General features: G+C 38.9%; 1 protein-coding gene across 1 annotated transcript in view; it reads left to right on the top strand.

Annotated features, from left to right (window-relative positions):
- The window catches only part of LOC140233035 (coiled-coil domain-containing protein 102A-like), a 62,413-nt gene that overhangs the window by 42,758 nt on the left and 6,379 nt on the right, over positions 1 to 13,276 (top strand). The window contains exons 5-6 of the mRNA XM_072313143.1: positions 1,381 to 1,590; positions 12,265 to 12,435. Of these exons, the coding sequence (XP_072169244.1) occupies positions 1,381 to 1,590; positions 12,265 to 12,435 (381 nt within the window). The remainder of the gene's footprint in view (positions 1 to 1,380; positions 1,591 to 12,264; positions 12,436 to 13,276) is intronic.

Here is a 13,276-nt window from a genome sequence, read left to right as displayed (position 1 = left end):
GCTTCAAGGCAGAACAGAGAGCCAGGGCAAGTGAAACATATCGGGCACCTGGGAGTGATAATTGAATGAAAACATTCTCACATTCTTCTCTCAGCCCCCCTCCTCGTTCCCCCTCCCACATCCCCCTCCTCCCCCCCTTCCCTCCCCCTCTAGCAGCAAATCCAGCATTCTAATTTCTCTGGCATTGCCAGAGAAGGGGAATCTCGGCTAGCCTGGGCCACCGAATTCAATTCATCAAAAACGTGATGACCCCGGGCTAATAACATTCATCTCGATCTGCAAAAGCTTCTGGAAGCCGCAAATAAAGATGGTGGATCGAACTCTATCGTTACATTGCTGGAGAGGTTCCATCGGAGCTCAATATCATGGGGGGGGGGGGTGTACGAAGGGATCCCAAAGGGCAAGGGTATTGGTGTACTCAGCCTTGTGCTTTGTGGATTATTCTTGTGTAATGCCATGAAACTCTCAATTTCAGTGTCTATAGCCATGAGATGCAACTGCACTTTTCCTTTAGATGTATAATTGAGGGGAGACTGGATGTTGGGGGAAAATTTGAAGCAATTAGAATTCTACTGGCTTTATTAAGAATAAAGTAGACATTACTGTCCATCTAGGTTCAGCCAGCATGTAATTGCACATGAGAAACGTTTGATCTCGTTAATATATTTGTGCTGTTGATTGTTATTTGTTTTGTGTATCTAAAAAGTAATGAATTTTTATCTTCATTTTTTAGGTCTGGGTAAGCCAACACAGCAATTATGAAAGATTGTGTTGTTGTTGTTGTTGTTGTTGTTGTTTTTTGTTTTGTTTTGCAATCTAATATTACAGTCACTAGCTAAAGTATGACAGTCAGTTGTGTAAGTGAGTGTGTGTGTGTGTGTGTGTGTGTGTGTGTGTCTGTTTGTTTGTGTGTATGTGTGTATCATTTTGTTAAAGACTGAGAGGTCATAAAAAAGAATAGGCTCAAAGCGGCTTGTAATGAAAATAAAATTCATTTGAAAGTACTCTGTTTCGTGTACCATATATACCATATTTGATATTCTTTATTTTTGATACACAGTTTAATGTTTAAGTATTTTGATATGAAAACTTTGACAGAAAACTTTTTTTCACAGGGTTACTAGAAGATATCATTGGCCCTCAAAAGAATATAAATGGATACTTAGAGAGCACCTTACTTTTAATTTACCAAACTCTGAAATATATTGTGAGCAATAAAAAAAAAAAGGAATGATAATGAATTTGCAACCTCTAGCTGAAGTTTCCTGAAAATCATTACAGGGCGACAGTATATCGGAATTAGCATGCTGAGCAACAGTAAGTGAAATTGAAATGAGACGTAATCCTGTTTGTTTTTGTTTTTTTCCTTTTTCTGGCCAGCTGGAGCGGCTACAGGCGGAGAACGCGGCGGAGTGGGGCAAGAGAGAACGTCTGGAGACAGAGAAACTGAACCTTGAGCGGGAGAACAAGAAGCAGAAGGCGGAGATCGACGACCTCCAGGAGACCATCTCCACCCGCAGCAAGCAGACCACCATCGAGCTGGAGAACACCATCAAGAACCTGCAGGAGGACCTCAAGGTCAAGACCATGGTAAGCTGATGGGCTAGCTGGTGATAGTAGTGATCACGACGGCATGCCGACAAGTCGGGCGGGTACACCAAAATGTCCCCCGTCTGAATGCGAGAAACTTTGGATTGGTTTCTGCTTCCCGATCACTATACATATACCTTCTCGTAGTTTGACAGGGGCTGTAAGAGAGACAGACAAACAAACCCTCTGACCAACAAATTAGTAGATAAAACAAAATGAAAATAAGCTGATGAAACACAATACATACATTATATACATACATATGCACATACATACATACAAATATACAAACACACATACATGCATACATACATACAAATGTACATACACTTATACAATGCATGTATACAACCCCACATGTGTACATACACATAACATGCACATACTAAAAGAAAAAAAAAAAGAAAAGAAGAAGAGAAATTCATATGTCTGCATAATCAAAGCTCAATTTGACATTATAGCTAAGACCAGACATCTATGTGCACGACAGGCAGCATCCTTTGTCATGATTACCGAGATGGAAAATACGAGTAAAATAGTCTGTTTCAATAAAAAGCCTTCATGAGTTAAACATTAAATTGCATGGCGGCACATTATGTTTGAGTGATGAATACACTATACTGTGCTGGGAGCTTTGCTGCCCATACCCCTCTCTACAAATGAGCCACTTCCCATGTTACTGGGCTTGGCGTGCCTCCAATTAATGGCAGCACATGAAATGAATGTAGAACTACATAATCGCAATGTCAGTGATGTGTCATTTTAGTGTTTAAGCCATTAACCCTCAGCTTCTTGGAACCAGGTGTAGCATATATCCAATCTAATTGGCATTGCCATGTTACAGAAGCAAAAGCCTTAAAGGGAAATTCCCTTATGTTACATTTGTATGTTGCTTTGTATGAAAACAGAAAAATCAGAGGAGAAAATCTTCGGGAGAAAATGGGATGTATAAAAAAGAAAAAAAAATCATTGTTAAAGGGCAAGTCCACCTTCATATACATAAGGATTGAGAGAATGCAGCAATATTAGTAGAACAAATCAGTGAAAGTATGAGGAAAATCGAACAATCCATTCAAAAGTTATGAATTTTTCAAGTATTTGCGCAGTCACTGCTGGATGAGAAAACTACTGCAGATGACTACTGTCACATGCGTACAACGATATAAGAAAAATAAAAAAAGAATTTCACAAAACTTTACTTTTTGAATAAAGTGCACATTTCTTCGACTTGCTACTGATGTATGTTAAGGTTAATATTATTCCCCCAGCCTTCTGAAAGAGAGAAGTCGAGTGTTCTTTTGTTACGCGAGAAAAATGGGAATACGTTGAATTTTGTTTATTCTTTCTTTATATCGTTGTACTCATGTGACATCACAAGCTATAGTAGTCTTTTCATCCAGCCGTGACGTAGCAGAAACTTCAAAAATTCATAATTTGAACAGATTGTCCAATTTTACTCAAACTCTCACTGATGTGTTCACTCAACCCGCATGTCTATGAAGGTGAACTTGTCCTTTAAGTTTGAAGAGTAAGGCTACATGGCAGTTCTGCTTGATGCTGTAGATGTTGAGCAGCCCTACAATGTTTTTGTTTTTTTTACAAGAATTTCTCATATTTCGCTTATTTCTCAAATATTTTGGCACAGATGGAACTTATCTGCTGAGGAGGACATGCAAAAACATATTGCTCTTATTGTTTATCAAGAGCACGTCTTAAGAAAAAAAAATCAGGAGAAAAATAAAAATTGATGAATTTTTGTGAACAAACCAAATAGAGAGATGTCCACTGCCTACATCACACAGACTTGCCAATTTGCCTTACTTTCTAAACTTTGCAGTTGATAACTTTCCCCCAGATTATCACTTATATAAGTCTCCAATTTTTATGTTTTCATACAAAGCAACACAATTTCAGATACCCCTATATTATGTATTATAGACACAAGTGAGGTATAGACTACATTTTATACTAAATTTTTTAATGAAATGATTTTGACCAGTCAGCGAATTGAGGTACCTACTATTGAAACTCTTATTACAATGAAGCAGGTTTATCAACCTGATAATACACATGTGGTGGATCACTCGGGTTGAGTCTGTTGCGTGGGATGATTTCCCTTGAGCAGTCACCATACCATCAAACTTGAAGTGTGGCAGGGTGTATTGATGATCTTGGAATGACTCAGTGGGGTTTTGAACCCATTACTGCTAGATATATCGGTAGGGGTACAGAGAATCGGAAGAGGGTAACTGCCACCAAGAGTTAAAGCCAAAACATAGTGCTCAGGAGGGCTCAAAATTCATCTTCCACCATTTGAAACTTGCTTGTAATACATCGCAAGGGTCTACCGAGAAACTTGTCTGGGCGATATGATTTGCCAGGATATCAAGTTGTTTTGGAGTATTTTGAGATCACGGGTGTAAAATAATTTAGATAGTAGTACACAACTTTTATTCCTGAAGAGCCCTCCCCATTCAGTAGTAGGTAAGTAGAATATTATGTGATGATCAATCATGGCCTAGCAATGTTTTTTTTTCCTTCAAGCTACATGCGATTCACTCTAGGGCAGAAGATCGGTGGAACTGCTTTGGCACAAATTGTAGATAATTAATAATTGATTTTTTTTAATTTTTTTTTTTATTATTTAAATCAACCATGATTGGGAATGTTCTAAGATTGTCGTACTTCCGGGAAGATTTTTCGGCTATTTGATATTTCCCATTTTTGTGGTTACCCAACTGAAATTGTGTTATTACAGCATTATTTTGCACATTTCTTTTGTAATAATATGCAAATGTGTACATGTACGTTTTAGTTCAAAAATTGACAGTTCTGCAGGCGTATGAGAACTATGTTTTCCCAAAACCCTAGTCTGTCACTGCTGTCAACAACTGTACCACGTAAGATGAAGAGTTTAAAAGAGTTAGGGTCAGAGGAGTTAACCGTTTGTGTACCCAGGCACATTACTTAAAGGCATAATTTACCATTTGCAGATGAAACAAAAACCCAGCATTAGTGCTTTAAAATAGTTCTAAAATGTGAGTTAGGGATAGAAACGACCACTGTCAAAATTTGAATCCGTATAATCGATGTTAAGTGTTATTTAATACACAAAATGTGAACAATAGTTATAATAAAGATGTTTCCAGACTAAACCGTATACAGTTACGGTTTATGAAGAAAAACCCTGATATCTCCTTATATTTTAGGTTTCATTGCAAATATTTCATATGGTAGGATGTTTTATGATACAGCAGACCTACACATATGCATCAAATGTGATATCTTGAACATTTTTGAAATCACTGCTCCCAAAGGTAAACTGGACCTTTAACCTGCCAAGCTCTTTCATCACCATTCAGTAATCCCTTCAAACTTGACCTAGTTGTAATACTAGCAAGCCCACTCATCAGGTGCAGCAATAGTATCTCAGTCCTACAGGAAGGTCATGGTGACATAATAAGGATTATGGGATTATGTAATCTCTTTTCATTGGCAATTAGATTCCAGAAATCTGTGCTAATATGCAGAGAAAGAGCACTTCAGTGTTCGTGCCAAACAGCAGACAAGGGACACGACAGTAAGGGTTAATTACTGGCTGCATTTATCAACTCACTTCTCTGGCGCAGAATTAAGGTTTCCAAAGAACTTTCAGGCAGTTTTGGGCAGTTTATAAATTCAAAGCTGTTTTGATTATGGGGATGGAAACATGTCTCTTAAAGGCCAAAAAAGGTGCGATCGCAAATGTATTTGAGCCAGAATGCATTTCTGTAGAGTTGATAAATGTGAAGTCGTTTTGAAATGCATTTATAGCTCGGACCTGTCCATGACGACCACTGTCAACTACACATCTCTGCTCCTTTGGTCTAACTGCGCAATGGAGCTGCTCGGTGACAAGACCTCCAAATTAACTCACAACAGAGTTGATAAACACAACAACTCAAGAAATGGGATCCGAAAGATGTTTGCAAACACGTTTTGATAGTGGGTATCAAAACACATTGAAAACATGGGAAATTTGAAAAACCCAGCATCTGACCTGCAACAAAGTTTGCTTTAGTGGGAATGGTTATCAAGACATTTTGTTTGCAATTCAACTTCATGTTGCCTCCAAATTAGACAAAGAGATACTACTACTTGTATGCATTTCAATCTTTAAATTTCCCTTCCATGTTGGATACATTCTGACAAATTCTATCTGAGTAATTAGCAGTAAATCTTCAATGTGTCTGCAATACTTGACAGACATTGCTTCTCCTCAAAACAACTTTCTACTCAGATTGAGTGCTCCTTACAATCGAAGCTATCCACAGCCTGCTGTACATGACTGTACAGCAAAGCTAAATATTAGTGCAGAAAAAACTGAGGAGAATTTTGATGCGTCATCGGAGCAGATTACAGCTGCCCCAATGCTCCGGGCAGACTTATCTGTTTATTCCACTTTCAGGCAGCGTGTAGATCCCGTACGGTGCGGATTTAGGGAAATGGGTAAATTTGGTGACCTCCCAGCCACAAGTCGTGGAGCACCTCGGGGAGCATGTGTGTGCCAGTGTCCAGGCAAGCCCAAACATCTGTGAGGGACACGCACCACTCCAAGGGGCCTTAGTCAAATTAAGTGACATGGGCATGCTTCTCTGAGGAAACGCGAATGTCTTATCACTCCAGCAAGACTCAATTCCTGGAGAAGCCAGGAATTCCAAAAACTAACTTGAGGAAGAGCTCTGACTCATGAGAAAATCGGGAAGTCCTTTATGTCAGCTGAAAGTTCTTCTCCGTTAATGCAATACTCGCATACCATAGTCGTAGAATGATTTTTACTATGGGATTAAGTATGCTATTGACACATTTCGGCCTTTTAAAAATGTAACCAGGTCTGAGTTTGTATCCACAATATTTGGCAGACATGTTGAAGCAGTGTTACATAAGTTTTTATTCCATTGTCGTCCCTGTACAAAGTGACATGGAAACTTGCAGACATTTCATAGAGTTGTACTAGAAGATTGTAAAAAGATAGAATAGAGAATCAATTTAAAAAGAGAGAATATAAATTGTATCATGAACTGTTTTTCTATTGGCATTAGTATGCTGTGTGGTCTCCTGTGCTTGACAGCCCTACCTTATGTCACAACTGTAGTATTACTCAAAATCCTAATGAGATACTGGTTAGCTGAACTTTGCAGGTATAGTAACCCTACATAGGCTTTAATCATTCACATAGAGCTTTTAAAGAAATTGCATTTCATCACTCAAATCACCAATGAGAAAAATTTTCCTCTGTTAGCGCACCTCAAGTTTTGGAGCTCATAGGGGAAAAAAAAAAAATGATGTCACATATAATTCCAAAACATGACTTGTCCTTATTGCAGGCTGTGTATAAATACTTTCTTAGTGTATTTTGGATTATGTTTTGCTCTTTCCAATGATGCAACTGTTAGACCATCAAAATTTAGCAGTACTCTGTAGAGAGTTTCTGCAGTCACAAGTGTTATGCAGTAGAAACATTCACGTAGCTGAGAATTCTGCCCCCCCCCCTTCTCCCCAGACTTCAGGAAACATTTCTCAGACGTGATCGCGTGTGGTCCCAGAGTTCTATCGGTTGCCCATTTAATGCTCCTCTCAGAACGTGACCGTGCGTCATTTGCTCTATTCGTGACTGCCGTAGCAAACTTTTTGCACCCTTGATGCTTTTAGCTCTCGTAGATTGGTTTGTACTACTGTGAGAGAGGTAAGGGGGAGGGGGATATTCTGCATTTATGATGGAAGTGAGACAGTAGAGTTTCCTCTGCTGATGAGTTACATGCAGATAGGTTAGATTGTGTTAGATTAAAGGGAAGGATGTCATAAGTCACTGTGTTATGAAATAGATTGTAGATGTTGATTGCTGGGGGGGGGGGGGTAGGGTAAAGGGAGAGATGGTTATCTTAAGTTGTGTTCAATATTTGTTATATAACTAGGGAAAGAAATAAGAGATTGCCACTCAGAACAATGTGACAAAGTGCAATCCAAACAAGATAGGTGTGTTGAGGGTGTTTAAAGCACAACTTTATTAACTGTTAACTTTGCTGTCTCAGAGGATAATTATATTCCAAACAGGTGGATATAAGGCAAGCATTATGATTATGTGTCCTTCCAAATCAAAGTATTGAAAAGAAAGCCCACAATTAAAGAAGTGCTATATAGTATTTGAAGGAGCAGTAGTCCATCTGTATCATGCCTCTACATCTCCTTAAGTATATTTTTGCGATATTATACTGCAGATAAATTGTATGAACCATATCATCCATCATTGGATGAATAGACAAATCAATAAAATGCATCAGTGATGGGAAGCTCAATTTTTCTGCTGGGATTGCTGTCTCCAAGCAGTCACAGCTCCAGTCGTTACAACTAGGAGCTTGAAATCCGAAAAGTGACAGGGCATTCTGGCGCATGACTTGTTTCGTAAAATGGCCAGCTCAATTCAACAAGGAAACTAGCAGGTGTTTCAGTCTCAGCATGGAGTGTAAACATGGGACGGAGGGACGTTGGGTGCTGCAGGACCGTGGTAATTGAACTTGTCCAGTTGGCACAGATACTCCAGGCTGCGAGGACATTGTAGTCCAGGAAACGTTGAAATTGGGATCATTAATGACTTTTCCTCCATCAATTCAAGGACTTCCGTTTCACCTTTTTTTTTTCTCCCCCTCGAGAAGGGTTTTCTCGTCTCCCATGGAAGGCAATGATTGGATTGTCATGTGTGAGGTGGGCAGGGGATGGAAATGCCAGTGACAGGGTTTGAGCAAACCGTGGATGATTGAATTGTTTCATGGCCCGATATGACTCCTGAATGATGAGATGTAGGGGGAAGGAGTTAGGGGTCGATGAGAATAGATGAGGAGGTCAGAGTATGGGTTCGTAGGGGAGACAGGAATAGCAAGAGAGTATAGTAAACACACACGTGTATGTCGCCTAACTGCAACTTCTTTTTATTATCATTATCATTGCTGTAACAGTTGTTGTAATTATTATTATTATTGTTATTATTATTATTAGTAGTAGTAGTAGTATCATCATCATCATTTTCATTATTATCATCATCATTATTATTATTCATTATCTTTATCATCATTTTTTTTAATTCTAATTGTCATGTTGGTACTACTCTAACTACTACTGCAACTATTGCTATTACTACTTTCGTAACAATTTCTGTTTTTGCCAGGGACTTGGCTGTTGTTGTTGTTTGTTTGTTTTTTACCATGTATATACAGCCAGGTTGAGAGAGGTGGGTCATTCCCAAGTGGCAGGTGCGGAGAAAGATTTGTGGAGAGGGGCTAAATGGGTGTGACACAGGGACTTGGGTGTCACCCCTCCAAGCTCAGGATAAGGCCAATGCAAAGTGCATAGTCATGTTAGCTGTTGGTTTTGTCCCCCCCCCCCCTTCAATTAAAGATCATGACGTACTGTACTGTTAGCAAAAAGGAGAAATTTTGTGGATAATTGAACATGTTTGTATACATTGCTTGTATTGGATGTGTATGGAAGGATTTGCCTAGTATCATCAACAAGAGATTTAATTTTCCCCCTAAAAATCTTGTGTCTCATATGCTTTGATCTTGCCCCACAACCAATGGCAACAGCGGATACTCGATTCAACGTATTCATTGACTCGTAGTGTGCCACAGATTAATTTCATACTCAAAACTTTACCTCTAAAAGATAACAAGTGTATAAGTTTCACAAAGCAATGTGGGAATGTGTGAAGGGTACAAAGGAAATTCCCTTAGGAAAAAAAAATGATAGAAAGATGACTTCCATGTGCATTGATAGTGTGTCATGGGAATTATGCATCTATGCTAATTTGATATTTAATATCGGTCTTTCAGATAGAATCTATTAAAGTTGTTTCAAAGTGGGCACTTTGCCGCCTTGTACCAAATTTTCTGGCCTGGATCTCTCCTTCAGATGTTGTGTGGAAGTTAATATCCCACGTTCAGCGAATTGGCAGATACAAACACTTTGGAGCCAGTGGTTTTTATGTGTACCAGTCATCGATGGTGCCCCCAAACTGTCTAACATGGCCTTGAGTGTCATGAATGTTTCATCACCAGACACCAGACTGTTCTGAAAGGGGGAGGATTTGAGCTCCTCAACCACCCGTGCTCCATCGCCCGGAATGGAGTTTGACAGCGGGGTAGGGTTGTCATGGGCCACCGAAGGAAACGAGATTAGAAACGTTGGATTATCTCTCCACTACCTTGACAATAAATATCAAAAGGGGGGAAAAAAGTTATCTCTTGGCAGAAAAGGTTGGAAGAGGCACAAGATATATCTGGACCATGCCAGCTCAAACAGTGTAATCAGTTCATGCCTATTGCAGAGGGCACAGAGTGAGGCCTGCCAATGCAATAATAACACATCACTCAGCATATTGCCCAACCGGCAACCCTCCAGTACCACCCCTGAGCATCTTTTTGCATTCCACAGGGTGAAAGACGACAGGATATGATGAGAGTAGTATGTCTGTCGACATTATTTGAGTCTAGACATGGCCTATTCTCAACTAGTATGGCAGAATTTGCCTATTTTAAGTTAAAGTAGTGTTTGAAATAAAGGAGAAACCCCAGAACAGATGTAAAGGAAAAACTGAAAAAAAAAAACAACCACCAAAAACAAACCTTTTAGAGGATTTAGTTGGCATATAAAATGTACATATGCCTGTGAATGGGCTCAAAATTATGAATACAACAGACAAATCAAAATTATCACATTTTTTTTTTTTTTTTTTTTGAGGGGGCATACAAATTAATGAAAGATTTGTCAGGTAATGGCATCATCGCCTCTTCCAACTTGCATACATGTGATCACAACATTTCTTATTTCATGTCAGAGTTGGCTAAATCTCCAGTCATTTTGTCTTTCTTATTTACTCTAAAAGTAAACTGCCTGTGAAATTTTGAATGCTCCAAGATGTTGCCTTCCCAGTATATAGCATAACAGCAGTTATATGATGGTCTGCAGAGTGGCAAATTCCGATGGTTGCTCAATACGCAGGAATCATACTCATTTCTCATTCTTTCTTGGTGGTTCTTGATTACAAATTCATGTATTTTTTTACGGTCGCAAAGTTATCTTACAAGTCTTGACTCGCAATAATATGTGCCATATATCATAACTCCACATAGCACTGTATAGAATAGTAGCAAAAAAGTGGTATGCAAAAATGCTGCAATGAATGCAGTGTGATTACAATGTACATTAATGAATTTATACAGGAAGTCAGCATCAGATCCAGTAATTTAATTTAGGTAAATTTGATGCCGACGTTTAGCATTGCTCTCTCTCTCTCTCTCTCAAAAAAAAAAAAAAAAAAAAAAAAGGAAGAAGAAGGGGAAAAAAAGAAGAAAATCCCTTTCTCATATTCTAAATACTGAGATCTGTCAAAAGGTAATAAAAATGCTGCAATGAATGCAGTGTGATTACAATGTACATTAGCAGTGAATCTATACAGGAAGTCAGCATCAGATCCAGTAATTTGATTTAGGTGAATTTGATGGTGACATTTCACATTGCTCTCACTCTCAAAGAAAGAAGAAAACTCTCTGTCTCATATTTAGCGAGATCTGTCAAAACTGATCACATTGAGACCCGCTGTAATCAGCGCCGAAGTGTTTGCAGTTGAATCGAAGGGCAGCAGCTTATTGGATTGGCCATTTTGTTGAGATTCGTAAATACGCTAGAGGTGGGGAAGGTATACCCTTTAATGCGTCTCATCCTCAAGTGACGATTACTAGATTAATGCGACAGTCGTCAGACAAGACCCCAAATAGGCGGTAGGCAGAGCTGGTTTGCAGAAGTTGCGTCATTCCTGGGACAATGATAGACTAGAAATAGAACAATTCAGCCCCCTGGATACTGTGGTGAAAACCACAGGAAAACCAAAATATTGTAAAACTGTGTTGTTATTGTTGTTGTTTTTTTTCCTATACAAATGTAAAGGGAAATTATCATGCCTTTGAATGAGATTAACTCCAGAATATGATATTAGAGACCAAAGTGCTGAACTGAACATGTGGAACCCATATTGAATCCAGAAAAAAAAACACAAAACAACAACATAAAAACGGACATTCTACTGTCTATTTCAAGTTGTGACATACCAGGTAGGGCATTTACAAAATTGTCCTTGTGCATTACAAGTAAGCTCAGCAAGTAATTCTACTTATTCATCCTGATGAAAAGATGTATGCTTATTTCTCTTCATTTAAGAAAATGTTCTCAAACAGTAAACATGTGTGGCCATCACAAAACTGTCAATGAGTCATGGCAAATTCTGTCACACTTGTCCACTCAATTACACAAACACACAGACAATCATGGGATAAATTTGAAGTAGACCAAAGGGTCAGGGTAATATACAGTATACAATGATTGATGCAACCAGCTGTATGCACCTAGAATCACCTCAATCTTTGTGTCATGTAATATGATTTTCGGTTTGTATTTTGTGTTGAAATGCCAAATAAATGATAATGATAATGATGATGATGATTAATCCATCGAAATAGGAAAAAAGCCCAGTAGAAGGTCCACTCCATGTCTAGTCAGTGATCAAGAAATTCAAGTCAAAACTCATGCATCAATCCCTTCTTTCCTTACCTTGTTGAGAAACCTTTCCTTGTTTGTTGACCGCAGGAGCTGACCGACCTCAAGCACGCCCACAGCAAGATGAAGAAGCAGCTGGCGGACAAGCTGGCCGAGCTTGACCACACCAGCACCAAGTGTGTCCAGCATGAGGAGGATGTGAAGAAGCTGAGGGGCAGGGTGGAGGACCTCAAGAGGGACCTGGCCAAGTGTGAGGATGAGGTGAGGAACTCCTCATAGAGGTCATCATGCCTTTCTTTTCTTTTTTGAACTCTTTGAGGACGAGTCGTGAGTATGCCCGGGCAAGTGTCTATGGGAAATGCGTGTTGTAGCATAATCAGTCCATCCTCAGCATGTTAAAAGCAATTATCAGACCAGGAAGGTGTCATTTTGCAGCCTCTAACATGGAGGTATTGATATTAGATGCAAATGGATCATTGGCTGAAAGGAGAGTGCATTTCTGTTGGTTATGAGGAAGGCCTCAGACATGATTGTTTATGATAGGAGGATGCATTTCTGTTGGATATGAGGAAAACCTCAGACATAAAGATGTTGGCATTCAGTACATGCTGGTAACAAGGAAAACCTCAAATATGCAATTTGCTAACTTTGCAATGTATAATAATAATGAGCAAGAACTCAACTATAGATGTGTCAACTTTCAGGGCATGTTGATGAGGAGATCCTCAATCAGTGTGGATATCTTTCTTTCAAAAAAATTGTCATTTTTTTTTTTTTATTGTTCCAAGGTTGCTGGAAGGGAAATATATTTTCTATCTCTCTGATGTGAAGCTTGTAACAAAAAGATTAATATGAAACTGAAAAAGAGAATATAAAAACCTGTATGCCTCTCCGGGAATACAATATTTAACAAAGAAGAAATGTGGAGTATTTATGGAAACTGTGCAATATGTTATCTCTTCTGTCTATTGTGCAGACGTTATATCACAACATTTTTGTGACCTACATACTGAATGCCGGAACAATTAATATGTAGGTGTATGCTTGTAGGTTTTGACAAGCTGAGGATTGAGTTTAGAAGGTCGGAAGAGCTGCATTACCT

This window comes from Diadema setosum, chromosome 9 (assembly GCF_964275005.1).
Source record: "Diadema setosum chromosome 9, eeDiaSeto1, whole genome shotgun sequence".
NCBI lineage: Eukaryota > Metazoa > Echinodermata > Echinoidea > Diadematoida > Diadematidae > Diadema > Diadema setosum.
The sequence above is the reverse complement of the archived record's forward strand: the minus strand, read 5'-3'. Positions and strand labels throughout refer to the sequence as shown.